Source organism: Chanodichthys erythropterus, chromosome 2 (genome assembly GCF_024489055.1).
Source record: "Chanodichthys erythropterus isolate Z2021 chromosome 2, ASM2448905v1, whole genome shotgun sequence".
Taxonomy (NCBI): domain Eukaryota; kingdom Metazoa; phylum Chordata; class Actinopteri; order Cypriniformes; family Xenocyprididae; genus Chanodichthys; species Chanodichthys erythropterus.
In genome coordinates this window covers 2,125,975-2,144,349 of record NC_090222.1, presented here as the reverse complement: position 1 = coordinate 2,144,349, position 18,375 = coordinate 2,125,975, and the positions used below count along the sequence as shown (strand labels likewise).

The window sequence follows — 18,375 nt, the reverse complement described above, 5'->3', positions numbered from 1 at the left end:
TATGATATTGATCAGTTTTGTAGGAAATCCCACTGTGGTTACGGCGATTGATACTGTTAGATGATAAATGACAGTCTCATTTCTATCAGACAGGAAGATGACCGCTACTTTACTAATTTCCTCTGAACTGTTCTGGTTCTCGGCTGTAAGCGAGTGTTCCCTGTGGATGCAGAAATGGATGTATTGTGCTGCCATTGATTATGTAGCTGCTGTGTGATAAATATATCACAGCTTCTGAGGGCGTTATCGAATGAGGTGGCATGTGTGGCTCTGATGCGAGCGATCAGGTAGGCACAGGGCATTGTTCGCTAGACAGGTGGCCAGCTGACAGCAGCAGCATTGAGCCAGAACCAGTCACTGCATGTCAGTGGCTGCGGTAAGCATGCAGCACTTTTGATCTGATGGAAAACTTAAATTGTGAGAAAGTTTCAAGTCGGCATGAAACGGAAGTTTTATTTCTAATCTCTTCATCCCTATTGTGAACAACATCTGAATAAAACTGCTTTGAAAAAAAAAAAAAAAAAGTAAGGCGGAGCTTGATTGTGGCCATGGGGAATTGATTGGATGGTTGTGGTTTGCTTATAGTTGTTTTTAGTTATATGTCTGATCAAATGCAACAGCTATGGAGGCCTTAAAGGGACATGGTGATGGAAAAAATGGAGATGGGAGAAAAAACATTTGACAATGCTTTTGCACAAATGTTGAAGAAGCTGAGAAGCTTTGCATTCACTTGCACAAACTGTGAGATCTTTGCAAGTGAACGCAAAAGTTTTGTGAGGAAACACAAAGGTATTTCGAGTGAATGCAACTCAAAACTTGCCAGTGAAAATGCAAAACATTTGTGAGAGAATGCAAAAGCATTGAAATATTTTTTTTCCCCTCCCATCTCATATTTTTATCTCCCTTTAGGGGCTCCGTAACATGTACATACAGTGAAAAAAAAACATGTATTTATTTACAAGACTAAAACTGTATAAAAAATACCAGATTCCAAAGGATTTGTTGGAAAGGAAGGAGACTAGCACTAACACTTGCTTGTTTCCTGACATCTAGTCGTGAACTATCTTTAATTGCATTTGCAGTATAAATAATCCTCGGCTCAGTGTGCCTTAAATGATTTCAATGCACAAAATGCATTTTACCATAGTCACTTGCCAGCACAGACACGTTAAAGCAGCATCACTGATATTAACATGTCAAAATATGACTAAACAGTTAAAACTTTCAGTTAAAATAAGTCCTTAAATTTTAAAATTATTATATTTCCAGCCAATCAAAACATGGACTAAAATGTGTGACAACTCGCCCCATTAACTAGATGGTGAATTAGAATGGTCAGTCTGTAAACTGTCATTTGAAACTACATATAGACAGAGATTGTATGGCTACAGAAAAATCCAGATTTGTCAGGTGCTTGATGAGAAACTGACATTTCCCATATGAAAATGATTCATCAAATCATACAAGCCCCAGTTTATCACTGTCAGAGATCGCTCTATGTGTTATGAGATGGATGATGGATAGTTGATGTGTGTTTTTCCTGGGGGAGAGTTTGTTGTGACCTGTCCATTGTCTGTCAGTTGATGACCTCTGACGACGTTTGATTTCATGCAGAAAAATCAATATTATTATTTCTGTTCTACATATATATCTGATTCTATATTGCTTCTATTATTTGCATGTTAACACGATCCCCAGTTGATTCATAACACTACTGTTCATTAACTTCAGCTCAAACGGCAATGCCCAACATTATTGACTATGATGTGGTTATTTGAGACGGTCATATTCCTTTTAGAGGTTTCCATTTCAAAAACATTGATGTTTTTAATAATCCATCCAGCAGTGTTATTTTTTTCTCATCATTTTTTTTTTTTTTTTTTTTTTAAAGTAGGCCCATGTTTTAATTAAAATCATTTCTTGTCATGACTTGGAAACTGTGCAGGGATATCTGAAATCACTTGATAAAGTAGATGGAAATACAGTTAAAGGGTTAGTTCACTCAAAAATGAAAATTCTGTCATCATTTACTCACCCTCATTAGGTGACCGGGAGGGGACATGTTCGGTTCATTTAGTTTTGTCGTGGCCACAACATATAAACTCATGGGAACGTAATAATAGGTCGTGGCCACAAGATATTAATTCGTGGGAATGTGATAATAAACTCGTGGGAACGAGATATTTTTCTCGTGGCCACGACTTCATTATGTCATTATTTCATTATTTCTCATGGCCACAAGTTAAATTTGTAAACAACCTGCGCTACCATAGCAACCTGGAATTATCAGAAATGGACAATACCATAATAAGATTTATTTTTAATTTAGAAAAAGAATGGAATTAAGAAATTATTATATTAACATATTGTATTGCGCGCGGTATTGTGCATATTGTATTGCGCATGATGTTGCTTAGACAGCATTCAAATTAAGTTTATCAATGAATGTTTAAATATTGTACATTTTAATCCCATCCAACAGTCTTTAAAAATCCATTCACTGATTGTTATTTTTTATTTAATATTTTTTTATTATTATTAGTTACATTTGTTCATTTATTTGCTTTTTTTCCCCCTTCATCTCCCAAATTTCTTTATCTAATTAACATTCTGTACTTTGTTACTGAAAGTTTGTATTCAAATACTGTAAATGCCCGATCATGCCAATAAAGTTTGTGCCTGTGACATTATTTAAATTAATTTTTTTTTTTTTACTATTAATAAGTATGTTAAAATAATATTTTGTTTATTATTTGTAAATAACATATGAAAACTTTACGGGAATTTTTTCATTTAATTCATTTTTTTCCTCATTAATGTACACACAGCACCCCATATGAGAAAAACACAGAATTGTTGACATTTTTGCAGATTTATTAAAAAAGAAAAACTGAAATATCACATGGTCCTAAGTATTCAGACCCTTTGCTCAGTATTTAGTAAAAGCACCCTTTTGATCTAATACAGCCATGAGTCTTTTTGGGAAAGATGCAACAAGTTTTTCACACCTGGATTTGGGGATCCTCTGCCATTCCTCCTTTTTTAGGTGTTTTAACTCCATGCGGGCTTTCATGTGGCCAGCTCTAGGAAGGGTTCTGGTCGTCCCAAACACCTTCCATTTAAGGATTATGGAGGCCACTGTGCTCTTAGGAACCTTAAGTGCAGCAGACATTTTTTTGTAACCTTGGCCAGATCTGTGCCTTGCCACAATTCTGTCTCTGAGCTCTTCAGGCAGTTCCTTTGACCTCATGATTCTCATTTGCTCTGACATGCACTGTAAGCTGTAAGGTCTTATATAGACAGGTGTGTGGCTTTCCTAATCAAGTCCAATCAGTATAATCAAACACAGCTGGACTCAAATGAAGGTGTAGAACCATCTCAAGGATGATCAGAAGAAATGGACAGCACCTGAGTTAAATATATGAGTGTCACAGCAAAGGGTCTGAATACTTAAGACCATGTGATATTTCATTTTTTTCTTTTTTAATAAATCTGCAAAAATGTCAACCATTCTGTGTTTTTCTGTCAATATGGGGTGCTGTGTGTACATTAATGAGGGAAAAAAAATAACTTAAATGATTTTAGCAAATGGATGCAATATACCTTAGAGTGAAAAATGTAAGGGGGTCTGAATACTTTCCTTACCCACTGTATATGTTAATAATCATTCCTTAATTCAAACCTTATTTTTCATTCTTAATTAAAAATAAATATTATTATGATCTTGTCCATTTGTGATAATTCCAGGTTGCCACGTGAAAAATATATCGTTCCCTCACCATATGATCTTGTGGCCACAACATATGTATGTTGTTACCTCGACAAAACAATCTTGTGGCCACAACTTATTATCACGTTCCCATGAGTTTATATGTCATGGCCCCGACAAAACTAAATGAACCGAACATGTCCCCTCCCGGTCACTGTACCTCAAGTTGTTCCAAACCTGTGTGAGTTTCTTTCTTCTGCTGAACACAAAAGAAGATATTTTGAAGGATGTCGGTAACCAAACAGTTGATGGACCCCACTGACTATTTTTTTTCTTCCATACTATGGAAGTCAAAGGGGCCTATCAAATGTTTGGTTACCCATATTATTCAAATCATCTTCTTTTGTCTGTAGCAGAAGAAAGAAACTCATATGAAACTCAGGTGATTAAATGATGACAGAATTTTCATTATGCCTTTAAGTACTAGATGTCCAGTGCCAATCTGCCATATACCTACATTATAATGAGAATACTATAGAATGCTGTGCGTTCTTTGTGCTTTAGTTTCCCATGTTTCAGAGCTTTGTTACAGAAAGAGCGTGTCCGAACGAGTACTCACTGAAAAATTGACAAAAATGCCCACTGCTGTACGAGTTATTTGATATAACAACTATCCTATGTGCTTTTGCTCTACACGTTTAAATACAACAGTAGAGAGCCATGTAAACACTGAGTGTGCTAGTGAAATAGTTTTATCTGCTCTGTCTTGAGGGATCATTTAAATGATGGAGGCTCCAGTGAGTGTAAGTAAAACACTGAATCGAGCTCTAGTCTGACATATGGTGAGTCAACAGGGGCAAACTGCTGACTGACCCAAGCAAAACACTTCAATCTCTCTATGCTGTGCTTCACTGCTCCCCAGGGCTTGATTGATTGATTCGCCAGCCAATCAGAACACATCAGTCCCCAACACTAAAGGCATCCATTTATATACAACCTGTCAAGCACACTCACAAAGGGAAAGCTGTAGTGTAGCTAGTGCTCTGAAAACATACCTTCTGTAAGGAGCTTGGATATATATATCTATTATACGCTGCAATGGGTCGAGTCAAAGCAAACTGTAATTTTCTTTTCCCCTTCCAACTTCTGACATTATACTTTAACACCGCACTTAACCTACATACTTTGATTCCATATCGCAAATGTTTCTGTTCTTTTATTTATGCTATTATTTCTACAACTATATTTTCACTACAACTTTTAAAATGCACATTTTAAATCATTGTTTTAAAGTTTTTGTTGTGCTTTCAGGAAGTGCACGTATTTTGATGTGTATATAATACAACATAGAGTAGCTGATTATAATTTTTACTCTAGTGTTATTGTTTTTAAAGTTAATTTATTTGAAATGTACTAAATTGAATTGCAACTTCATCATTACAAATGTTCAAGTACAAATATATTTAAATACATGGCATACAAGTTTTAATAGAAATTACATTAAAGTACAGTATATTTTAGTTTATCATAAATGCTTGTCATGTATGTAATTATGAAATTTCATATAAAGGCTCACAAAAAGATCTCTAAGGTTCAGATAAATGCATTTAATATAAATGTACACTAATGAATTTACATTTAATTGCATTCAATATGCAATTAAGTATCTGAAAACATTACAATTAGATCACACTTAAGCAAAGTGTATTATTTCTGTAATAAGCGCTCTTTTTAAAAATATGCTATAGTGTATTTCTTTTTCACTAGGTGATCTACTGGTGTCGACAAGGGAATTTTTCCTTGTTATATGACTGAAAGTGACAATAACTTTGGCTTTGAAAAATTCATTTACATAACCAAGTTTGTAATACATTTTAACTTATGTTAACATTTTTTCCACTAATCTTTGATATTATATCATGTGTATTATATTACATTCAATGAGTGGACTGGAGCTCAGAAGGCAACAAGTTAATGATACCGTGTTTTTCTCCTTTTTTCTCTTTTTCTTAGGGGGGATATTTGAATCCATTGAAAGTGGCCCATCAGGTGCTGAAGAACTTGCCTTTAAGTTTGCTTTAAATACAATCAACAGGAACAGAACTTTACTGCCAAACACCACACTTACATACGACATCCAAAGGATAAACATCCACGACAGTTTTGAGGCCTCCAGAAAAGGTAAAGCCATCTCCAGCTTCAGCGAGACCTTTCACAATTAGAGACAAATGCTCTGAGATATATGAGTGGGGACGTGGGCTTTAGACTGAATTCATTTAACCACAGGGGGACATCAGTAGCCGTCTGGTGCATATGCAGAGAGAATTGATTGGTTTTAGGTAATGAGTCAGAAGGGGTGATTCACTGAACTACTGATACCCCTGAGACAGGTTTGCAGGCTGCAATCATCTGTCATTTACATGCTGGGGAAACATCTGAATTCTCTTATAATGATTATACACTCCATTAGTCACTGCCACTGTAACTGCACTTCTCCCAATGCCAGTTTATTTAAAGATTACAAAGATGCAATTAAAACACTGTGGCTTTGCCAAAAAAAAAAAAAAAAAACTGTGAGTAATGAAAGCAAATGAGTTCAGAGTTACCATTGTTGGAATAAATATGTTTTTGGACAGTGTAAGTAACACAATGTGGTTTGGACATTCTATTATAACAAAATATCAAGTACAAAAAAAGTTAAACGAAAGAAAATAATTAGTTTTGTGCTCTCCAGCCAATCCATTATATTAGCATAATAATATTCAGTGTGCAGACATCTCTGGAAACTTAGAGCCTAGAAAGTAATACATTAACAAAACTATATTTTTCTCTCTCTTCTGTTTCATTTTGCACTCTCTCTCCAGCTTGTGACCAGCTCTCTCTGGGTGTGGCGGCCATCTTTGGCCCCTCCCACAGTTCTTCGGCCAACGCGGTGCAGTCCATCTGTAACGCTCTCGGGGTGCCGCACATCCAGACCAAGTGGAAGCACCAAGTGTCAGACAACCGTGACTCCTTCTACGTCAGCCTTTACCCAGACTTCTCCTCCCTCAGCAGAGCCATTTTAGACTTGGTTCACTTCTTCAAGTGGAAAACGGTCACTGTGGTTTACGATGACAGCACAGGTGAGAGCTCAACGGTTTTGTTGCTGATCGTCTGTGTTCTGATTATTCTCCAGCAGTCCTTAGGCAGACCGACCCTTTGGCCTGAGCTATGCACCATTCCCTGGTCTCCGTCTGGCCTACAGTATGGCCAAACCCCCCTGGTTGACAGGCTCTGTTAGAACAGTAGGCAGCAAGTGCTACCACAGTGAGGGGTACATATGCCATATGCCAGAGGTCGCCTCGGGAGCAAACTTGCCAACTAGAGTGTTTGCTGCCAGATTTCCCAAAGCATTCACTCAGCCTTCACAGTTTTGCACAGCAACAACAGAATATTATTCTGTGACACTGTGTTCAAATAAATGTGGCCCAATAAAGCAGCAAGGCACATTGTTTAGATTTACAGAAGATCTTTAACAGTATTAGTGCTAGTTAAACAGGCTCATTGATTAACTGATTGTTAACAATAACATTGACAACTTAAGTGAAAACGAAATTATTTATATGAAAAAAAGAAAAGAAAACAACTACAGCAATGTTCTCATCTAAACACCATATTATTCTTGATTAATGATGTTCACATGTGGTATCTTATAATCCATTTCTCCCATATTATATTTCATTGAGAAGCTACAAACAAAACCATCTTTAATTGTTTTTTTTTTGTTTTTTTTCGGTTTCTAATAAGTGAGTGATTTTAATTGATATCTACTGTACCATTCCCAGTAATTTAAAAGTATTGGTGACAAATGACTATCCTTATGAGAGTCACTGAGTCATTCACTCATCTGATTTGTTCAAAAAGTTTGAATCATTAATAAAAAGACAAGTGACTCTCTTTGTGAGTAAGTCATTGAATCATTCACTAATTTACGCCGGACTGCTTCACAAACGAGGGTCAATTCGACACAAAAGATGAACATGACGGCACATGCTAGTGAATAAGTTGAATCAACTCCACAGCAACTACATCAATTTATCCACTAACCATTCAGAAACGTCCAGTTTCATTCCTGAGTCTCTCCATCAGTGTCGACTCCGGTTTGAACAATGTAAGGCTGAACACCGTTACTGACAATCCTCATTTTGGCTGCGTGAGATTCTCCAGCTTTGTTGTGGTTGAGCTGTTAAAGCTCCGCCCTCTTCTGGAATGGGGGATGGGAGCAGCAGCTCATTTGCATTTAAAGGGACACACACAAAAACTGTGTGTTTTTGCTCACACCCAAATAGGAGCAAATTTGACAAGCTATCATAAATGATCTGTGGGGTATTTTGAGCTGAAACTTCACACACACATTCTGGAGACACCAGAGACTTTATTACATCTTGTGAAAGGGGCATTATAGGTCCCATTTAAATGGGCTTGGATGAGCTACAGTTAGAAATAAAATAAACAGAAGAATGTTTAAATGCTCAAAAACACTGATTTGACAAAAGGTGATTGTCCTGAGGTCTGCCTTAGAATCACAAATGGAGTCTTTCTCTCCATTCTGTACAACAACTTCATGAACAAATGCAAACAAGCAAATCAATAGCCATAATGGCATTCCCTAATGGCTCAGCTCTGAAATGGCAGAAGTGGACTGGCAGCCTGCAACACAAAGCTCTGTCAACATGGCTCAGCTGTTGACTTGAGATGAGCAGGAGCGCGCACAGCATTTTTTCGCATGCCATAGAAGAAACATTTTGGGTTAACCAAAGAACCTTTCAGTGAACAGTTCTTAAAATAACCATTTTTTTCTAAGTGTGAAGAACATTTTAATAATCTAAAGAATCTTTTGTTCTATGGGAAGATTCCAAAGATGCTAAAGGTTCTTCATAGAACCATAGATGCAAATAAAGAACATTTATTTTTTTAAGAATGCAAACTGATAATAGACACAGCACAGACTCAAAGCAATGAAAAAAGGAGCTTATGGTATCTCATATGTACAAACGCCACTGCAGCGATGAGTAAAATTAGCCCTATTAGCATTATGTGTCGGCTATAAAAGAGCTCTCATAATTTATACTTTGATATGTGAGCTGTCAAAGTAAAAACAGTCTAACATGGTGTGTATCTGCATTGCAGAAAACAAATGCTGCTAAATTATTTAATGTGTCAAGGGAAACACATTAATAGGTTATGCATGCCATTGAAGGACAAACTGCATCAGCAGAGAGCAATAGTGTTCGCAAATCGACATTCATTGGGAGGTAGATGGATTGAAAAAGAGTTTCTAAATGCCCCAAATTAATATCTTTATAAATTACCACTTTGCAGTCTAAAAGAATATTTAGGGTTCGGTGCAAGTTAAGCTCTATCGACAGCATTTGTGGCATAATATTGATTACCACAAATTAATATTGAACAGTGCCCCATAGGCTATTGGCTATTTAAAAACACTTTGATATGTCCCACCCCAACTTCCTGTTTCAGTACGTCAGCAAGAGAAAGAAAATTGCGTTCATCAAAACATTTCATCCATTTCATTTTTTTCTGCTTGAGTGCACCAATCCAGTGGTGCTTTCATAGCCCATCATGTGCTCTAACAGTGCCCACAGGATTGTTTAGACAGCTGCGGTGCCATGTTTCCAAACAGACATCATTTTTGAGGGCTTCGCTGTAATGTCCTGATAATTGCTTTGATAACTGGTGCTTTGAAACTGCCATTTTTATTGCCAAGAAATAATTCATAGTCTTAATATCATTTTAATGCCCACCATTGTAATCTGAGTCTCTTCACTGCTTATGTGCTAAATTTAAACTAATAATGCATTTATAAATGAGTGGACAATTATGCCTGGGGTAAAATGATAGTTTAATTTGACCTAAAGTTAATTTAATTCCAGCCAAATTCTTTAAAGATGTTTTAAAAACTGACAGCCAGCATTTGATGTGATCAAAATGCATAATAATACATTGGATATCCACTCCCAGATATTCATGTGAGGTTTCAATGCTCCATCACACTAAGTCTGCTCTTAACTTAACAGAAGGAGCTCTTATCCTCAAAAGATGAAGCTCTCAAAGGTCCTCCCAGATCTCAAAATTCATTTGATATTAACGACACAACAGGGGTGTAGATGTTTCTTCAAAGTATAAAACCTTTGCATTTTGTTATACATATGACCTGATTTTAAATCTGCTCTACACATTTAGTCACAGATAATTAAGCCCATACAGTCAAGGCTACATTAACCTTGACCTTCCTGTCTGAAGCACTCAGAACTTCAAGTCTGAAGCCAGCTTTCACTTTCCTCTTCAGTTAATGCCAAACGGGAAGTTGCATTCATCTCACATTACTGGTTTATAGTGGCACTCTTCTAGAAGAGGACAAGACAACCGCAGAGGATTACAAGTCAAACAGGCTGTTTTTGTTTGTTTGTTTGTTTTTTGAGGAACTTGAAGCCTCTCCACATGTATTTATCATGGGCTGTTATGTTGCATGATCGGGGGCTTCTGGACAGTGGTTTTAATAAACGTTTGAGCTGATGAAATATATGTGCTTTGTTAAATATGAATCAACAAACAGGTATTAGACACAATCAATAAAGATAACCACATGCAGTTTTTCATCTACACAAAGGGGTAGAAGAGATAGATAGTGACCCACAGAAAGCCATATGAGTCATTAAAGACATTTTATCAATGCATGCAAATGAAATAATCTATGCTGCTACAGTGTGTGTGTGTGTGTGTGTTTTAATACTTCTTCAGTTTTGTCTTTTTAAATATTGTTTTTAGCAAACTTTTACCAGTATTTCAAATGCATGTCTGTACCTAATCAGCAACCCTGCTGAAAAACAAACAAACAAACAAACAAAAAATTAAACCAGGCAGATGGTTAGTAGGTTTTCCAGCTTGGCTAAACTGCTTAGGCTGGTTAGGTTTTAGGGGGATTTTCTGCTGGTCAGGCTGGGAGATCAGATGGCCGACCAGCCAAATCAGCAAAACCGCCAACTTGGTCAATTTTTTTCTTCTTCTTTTTTTCTCCATGCAAAATTGTAAGGCAGTGTGTCTCTGTAGTCTTCATCTGATCTAGCTGGTCTTCCAGCCTGACCAGCTGAAAAGAGCTCTAGACACCTCTTAAAACAGTGAGACCAACTAAGCACCAAAGCAGCATAGGCTGATGACACTACATAATTGTTAGGCACAAAGCTAAGGTCACAGTTACACCAAGCTCTCCCTCACCTTCTGCACAGTCACTATTCACAACCCCATTCACTTTGCCCAGAGTTTAATTACACTCACCTGAACATCATTACCACACTCGTCAAGGACTGCACTTATACACAGCACACACAATCATACTCTCGTTGTCTAGTCTTGTCATTTTATCTCTAAAGCCGGGTGCGCACTGTGCGATTTATAATAGTCCTTTACGATGGTTGCTTGTCAGACTGTACGAACATGATCCTCATGTCACACTGTGGGATCTCAGCTGTCATTTATGTCAGACTGTACGACATTTAAGATGCGTTAAAAATGGACACGCACATGAAAACTTGTCAGAGTTTTACATCATCAACCCACACGCGTTTGGTGACTGTGAGCTGCATTACACGCCGGACTGAAATGGTGGCTAACAAAGACATCTCTATCGTTAATTTTGATCACGGCTTGTCTTGAAAAACGTTCATCGTAGGAGAAGTCATACTGGAGGATTGTGCGCCAAATCTTCTGACACTGACAGAAATTCGTTGGAGGTAAAATTTGATCGCTACGGTCATTAACCAGCTGTTGGTGAACATGTCAAACTAGAGATCAAAGACTACAGATTTTGGGCTAGGATTATAGGAATCTTTTAGGATTTGCAAAATTTGTCTCAGATGACCAAATCGTGGCCAAAATCGCACAGTGTGAACCAGCCTTAAGTATGTTCAGACTCCTGTTGTGGATTTACTTACCTGGTTGTTCTCCTCATCATGCTCCATTGTCTGTCCTCCATCACTTGTCTACTCCATTGTTGCTTCACTGTGTTTGCTCCCTATGTTTGGCCTCCTCATGTTTCCGTAAGCAGGATTTCACCCTTTGTACCACCTGCACTCCCTCTATCAAGATGTCTGCCCCCTGAAGTATTTTGTGGAACAGTTTCTTGAGCTCGGCCATCACATGCCCTGAAATGATGGCATGCTGAAGGTGTGTTTTTGGAGTGGGCTGGACAATCCCATCTCTCAACTCATGCCCATGGAAAAAAAACAGCTGTACACTGACTCAGTATATGGATTATGCTCTGTGGTTGATTGGGTCCTCCTATACTGTGGGAGATTCAGAAGGCCCCAATCCCAACAATCCAGCTTCCCCAGAGCCTCCACAGTCCACTTCCATCCTTCCAAAGCCTCTTGGTTCCAGTTCTCCTAGAGCCTCCAGAATCTGCCCCAGGCCTCTCTCACTCTCAGTTCTCCATTTTCAAGCATTCCGTTGACACTTACGCAGAGGAACAGTCTTCTCTAAACACTCTGCAACGTGCTGGTGGTCCAGGTGGTGTCAAGTACACTGTTCCCAGAGTTCCCATATCTGGTGGTCCCAAAGCTCTCAGTTCCAGTGGTCCCAGAGCCCCCAGGTCAATTTTTTTTTTAATGAATCCGGTGGATCAAGAGTTCCTGAGTCTGGTGAGTTTGGTGGTCTGGGTGGTTCTTGGTCCAGGTTTAAGTTCCACCAGCATCCCTGAGGTCTCTTGCTCTTCTCAGTTCTCCATTTCAAATATCACATTGATACTGGTGCAGAGAAGGAGGCAAAGGAGGAACAATAAATCCAACACGTTCAGTGGTCCAGATGGTCTCAAGCCTGGTGTTCCCAGAGATCCCAAGTCTGGTGGTGCAAAAGCCTCCAAATCATGTTTTTTCCAAATCAGGTGGTTCAAGAGCTCCAGAGTCTGGTGGTCCCAAATTTGTTGGTCCAGGTGGCCCAAGTCTGGTGATCACTGACTCGGAGGTCGCTTCCCATGGCGTTGGCCAAGGAGGCCTTCTTTCTCACCCTCATCTCCGCCACAAAGGCCGCCTCATGTCTCCGCTACAGCAGTTGCTCCTCACCTCTTTGCCTGGATGTCTCACCTTCTCCAGTTCCATCTGCTCCCCCCTGGTCCTCAACCATGTGGTGGTATCCATCTCCATCAGCTGGCTCTCCTGAGGTCTGCCGAGGTTCCACATCACCGGGTACCACACCTTAGTTGCCTCCCCCACTCGCTCTGCCATGGAGGTGTCCCACTAAGACGACATCCCAGAGGTCTCTCACTCTGCGAAACTCTCCAGGGCCTTCAGCTCTGTCTTGATGGTCCCCAGCTCCATCTTTCCACCTTGGTCCCCTACTCTGCGTTGGCCTTTCAAACCACCGGTCACCCTGGTCCTCTGTCTCTCATGTGCTCTGCCCTTCCCCTAGGGGGCATCAAGATACACCTCTAGAAGGAGGGTCCTATCACGGCTACACCAAGCTCTCCCTCACCTTCTGCACAGTCACCATTCACACCAAGTTCAATCTCCCTGGAGTTTAATCACAGTAAGAAATTTTAGTCTGCTCTGACCCAAATTACACTTCAAGTGTTAGAATATGCTCCTTCCCCAAACATGGTTTATTTATCTTTAGAGATGATTCATTTCAAACTCAGTAATATGTAAATATTATCACTGGAGTGATATTATATCACCTAGCGTGGGAGTGGCAGTGGGCCATCAAGAACAATCCTGTGATCAAAGGGTATATGAATCTAAATGACTGATGTCTGGCTGAATTTAAAGAAACTTATTACCATACCATTTGGGTATTTACATCTATAATAACACCAAAGATGTGTGAACAGAAGGCTATCACTTTAATTGATGATTAATTACATTTAAGACAAAACCTCATTTACATAACGAGCAGGAAGTTGAATGCTGTATAAAATGTTCACACAAAAAATACAGTAGGATATTCTGACTCTGACAGAGTGCTGCATGTACTTTGTCACTGCTGTGATGCAATAAAAGTTCTTTATCTTCATCTAGATTTTCAATGTCTTCATTTTTTTTTTTTCTTATCACACTCACCTGAACCTCATTTCCACATTCATTAAGGACTGCACTTATACCCAGCAGACACACACTTGTGTATGGTCTCTTCATTGTCGACTGTTCAGACTCCTCTTGTTCCCTATGGATATGCTTACCTGGTTGTTCTCTTTGTCACGCTTCATTGTCTGTTCTCCATTATCTGCTCCATGGTTGTTCTTCATCGCCTGTTTACTGCATGGTTGGTTCACTGTGTATACTATCAAGTTGCTTTTTATACATTTAGCGACAATTTCAAAATGAAAATCTATAAATGTGTTTTTTTTTTTTTTTTTCAAAACAGATTAACGTAAATCCGGCGATGTTTCATTATGTTGATTATTGTATGTATCATGGCAGTTTGGAAATGAAATGTCCGGTAAATGCCGCTAAAAAGTTAATGCTCTGTTGCATTTGAAAATAATGCACCACCCGCACTAAACTCTACACTAAACCTAACTGATGGTATTAACAAAAGTAAACATGAGAGAAAAAAAAAAAAAAAAACATTTGAAGAAACCATCTGAACACATCAGGAAGGAACCATGCAATTTTAGCTTGCAAACAAGCCTTTCAGCAATTTTATCGTTTTTTCACAGAACTCGTATCCAAGAGCTCTGCATCACAAAATGTCTTTAATAATCGATAATCTGCCCCATAAAAATAAATAAGTAAATAAAAAAAAAATGAGTGAAAAGAAATAAAGGTTGTTGGTTTTACTGCCACTAGTGTTAATTTCAGCAGGAAACTGCAGCAATGTTTTTGGAGATTTGCAAAACCATAGGTAGGAAACATTGGGTTGGAAAACAAATGATGGCCTTGTTCCAAATAGCCCCAGCTGTCCTCCTTTGTGTCCATACTTTGGTGAGTTCACAGCAGATGCATGTGAGCACCCTTCTGAATCAAAATGGGACACCTTACAGTGTTGTGACATTTGGGACAGGACCAAAATGGAAATAGATTCTGTGGTTCCTTGTTTGGTCTGTATAGTTGATCAACAGATATAAGTACTGCATTGTGTGAAGTAAATGAGGACAATGGAATTTTGGGGGCAACCTAGATATAATTTTTTCAGCTGATGACCTTTTGAAGTGGGAATGTGATGTTCCATTACATTAGGAGTTGGCATTTCATTGACTGGAGAGTCCAATATTTCACTGGGAAGAAGTTAATAGAGAAGAGGGCAAGAGAGATAGATATCGAGGGACCATACAGCTTAACAATTTCATTTCCCCCCAAAAATTTCACTTTAAACATCCATCCGTATTTTTATGCATATCTATCTTCTTCTTCTAATTAGAAAGATAAGAATTAAATGAAATGGAGCTTTCATATAGATGGCTCCAAATGATATTTCAGATGCTCTGTTGTACATTTAAAGGAATATTTCACCCACAAAAGACAGTTCTGTCATCATTTACTAGCTTAATGTTGTATGACTGTCCAAGCTGCTCTTCTTCATAAAATAAACGTAATAAATGAATCTCGTTTGCAGAAGCATGTTATGCATCAATGATGGCAACATTATTCTCGTATGAAAAAAGAGATATGAGCTTTCTGATAAATTTATCAAGTCAAGTTTATTTGTGTAGCATGCTTTTTTTTTACAGTACACAAGTTTTAGATCAGATTTACAGCTAGAGTGTAGTATAGTTATTTTGCTACAATTTTTGATGACAGTATACATTATACAGTACTTGCCATTTGTGTTCCATGAAAGAAGAAAAAAAGAAAAAAAAAATCTTTGTAACAACATCAGGATGAGGAAAATGATGACAGAGTTTACATTTTTTGGGTGAACTATTCCTGTAATACTGTAATAACCTCATTTATATTCTCTCTCTCTCTTTCTCTCTCTTAGGTCTGATTCGATTACAGGAGCTCATCAAGGCTCCATCTCGTTACAACATCCGATTAAAAATCCGGCAGCTACCAGCAGAAACAAAAGATGCCAAGCCCCTTCTTAAAGAAATGAAACGAGGAAAAGAGTTTCATGTGATCTTTGACTGCGGTCATGAGATGGCAGCTGGAATCCTTAAACAGGTGAGTCCTTTCATGATCTCATTTCACACTGAGGATTACAAAGGTGCATTTGGAATATTTGTCTGATAATAATAACATTAATATAAAATATTCATCCGTTATGATATAAATATAAATTATATTTCAATATTTATCTGATATAATATAATTCTAAAATAAAATCATATTAAACTGATATTATTTTATTTTTTAATTAATATTCAAAATTTTACATTTAGAGTAATTTTTTTTTTTTTACATTGTATAAATCTGGATATCTGACTTACAAAACAATACTGGAGAATAAGTCCTTCTCAATAATTGCACAGTAAGTTAAATATACAAAATTATGTGTCCAAGAGAATGCCAAAGGCGTCTTTTAAAGTAACATTTAATGTTACACTATTCTGCTGAGGAAAAATTGCTAGATAGTTTTAGAACTGTACAAACACAGCACTACTGAGCTCTCAGTCCAAAGGAAATGTCACCCTAGAATTGTCTGTGTACCACCAAAACTATGCTAATTCCTAAGCCTTTTTATGTATAGATGTTATTGTTTTAGCATTATCCTAGACCCAGAATTTCAGTCTTGCTACATTTTTAAAATATGGAAATGCTTCATAAAACTTGTTGTCAAAAGTTTGGTGAAAAGTTGTCAAAAGTTTGGTGTATTTAGTTACCAAGAAGATGGGTGTCAGTAAAGAGCATGCTTAATATGAAATATGAGAAATGTGTTGCATGTAAATAAACTAAACCTTCCAACCACAAACACAATCCATAATTTGAGATGCGGTGGAAGAGTTCATGATTTACAGAAGAATGACAGCATTCTCCTGTAATCCACGTATGTCCGCTCATGAAAAGTGATAGTGGGCATTAGTAATAGTGTGGAAATTGTGTGAATAAGGCCTAAGTGTAATTTTTAACTACAAAAGTAAGGTTCATGAAGATAAACTTTAAAAGCTGGTATGACAAAACCTAGCTTGACATTGTAAAATACCTTCAAAGTTTAAAGGTTAGCAGGGAGACAAACACAGATTTGTCCATATTTTACATCTGTATCTTTAGCTTTTCAGTTTAACAAATCTGTGACGAAATTACTTGCATCATTTTATTGAAAACATTAAAGAATACTAAGGTGGGCTTCTTAAGTGGAACCAGATTTTTAAAGTGATCATGAACTTCAAGAAACAAAACGAGAGAACAATTTATTCTCAGTCTCAAGCAGGGCGGTGGTTTTGTTGACCTTTGTGTCTTTTCCCAGAGGAATTGAAGAACTTCCTAAATGCTATTAAGACTCAGAACTGTATTGTATTGTACAGGATTTAAGCCTCTTCAAGTAGAGCTGCAAGCACAATACTATATAAGCTTATTGAGAATCAACTTTCAGTTCAAGCTAGAAACTAGGAACAGTTCTCAACAATTGTCAGACTTCCAACCAAAGCCAAGCAGATCAACAAAACCTGTTTATCTCGAGACATTTACAAGTGCCTGGTTCAGTAGCTAAGTCTCTACAGTACATCTTTTTCGTCTGTCTTAAAAATCTAAAGTAAAACATCTGTTGGTGTACTAAGATTTTCTTTAGCTCTGTATGAATCATCACCAGACTTGCTTTAAAACTTTGAAAAGGTTATGGTCCAAAGATAACACAGTATATATGATTTAGATAGTATGCATATTCTTATAGGAGTATATATACATTGTCAGCAACCAATTGTGCATTGGTTTCTTCATGCAATCTAGTATCAATCTCAATCTTCTAGTATGTGAAGTAAGGAATAATTGACGATGGGCAGTCCTGTAGTATAAGAATCAAATTAACCAGATATGATGAAGCAGATAGGATCAATTTTGCATTTGCTAAGCAACATGTGAAGAACATGTTTCTGAACCTAACGTTTAGCTTGTTTGTATCATTACAAGCTCTGCTTTATGGCGTTTTTATGCCTTGAAGATGAAACGCGCATGCATTGTTTTTTGAACTGTTAATTCATTGTCTCGTTTGATCTTGTGTGTGAGATTGATTTGTACACAATCAGTGAAGTGTACAGGTTTCATTGATTAACCATCAGACAGTCAAGCTTATATGCTCCGTTAGTCAGTATGTTTACATGTAATTAGTCAATAGGATAATGCTCATGATGTGAAGTGCCCTACAAGAAAAGATGTTTTAATCAGATTAAGTGTACAGTATATATGCTATTTTACATCAAAGGATGCAATGCAGTGCAATTTCAATTCCTTACAAAGATTGATTAAATAATATTTGCCAGAAAGTGGATAAGGATATGCATTCCTGCTAGAGTTCTGTGAAGTCTCACATTAGAGAAACCCAAAGAGATATTTCAATGTGTGACTTAACCGCAAGAATTTTCCCCCAATTACAGGAATAATCAAATATTAAAGTGGGTATTATTCAGCCAGAGATTGACTCACAGACCTTCTTAATCAGTTTCAGACCACTGAAGTGATAATGAAGATACTCATTATTAGTGGCAGTGGATATATGCTTCTATAATGGGCAGCTCTCAGAGGCTT

General features: G+C 37.5%; 1 protein-coding gene across 1 annotated transcript in view; it reads left to right on the top strand.

The window, feature by feature from the left end:
- Window positions 1-18,375, top strand: part of grik2 (glutamate receptor, ionotropic, kainate 2) — a 251,086-nt gene that overhangs the window by 75,886 nt on the left and 156,825 nt on the right. The window contains exons 2-4 of the mRNA XM_067391519.1: window positions 5,723-5,890; window positions 6,574-6,831; window positions 15,677-15,858. Of these exons, the coding sequence (XP_067247620.1) occupies window positions 5,723-5,890; window positions 6,574-6,831; window positions 15,677-15,858 (608 nt within the window). The remainder of the gene's footprint in view (window positions 1-5,722; window positions 5,891-6,573; window positions 6,832-15,676; window positions 15,859-18,375) is intronic.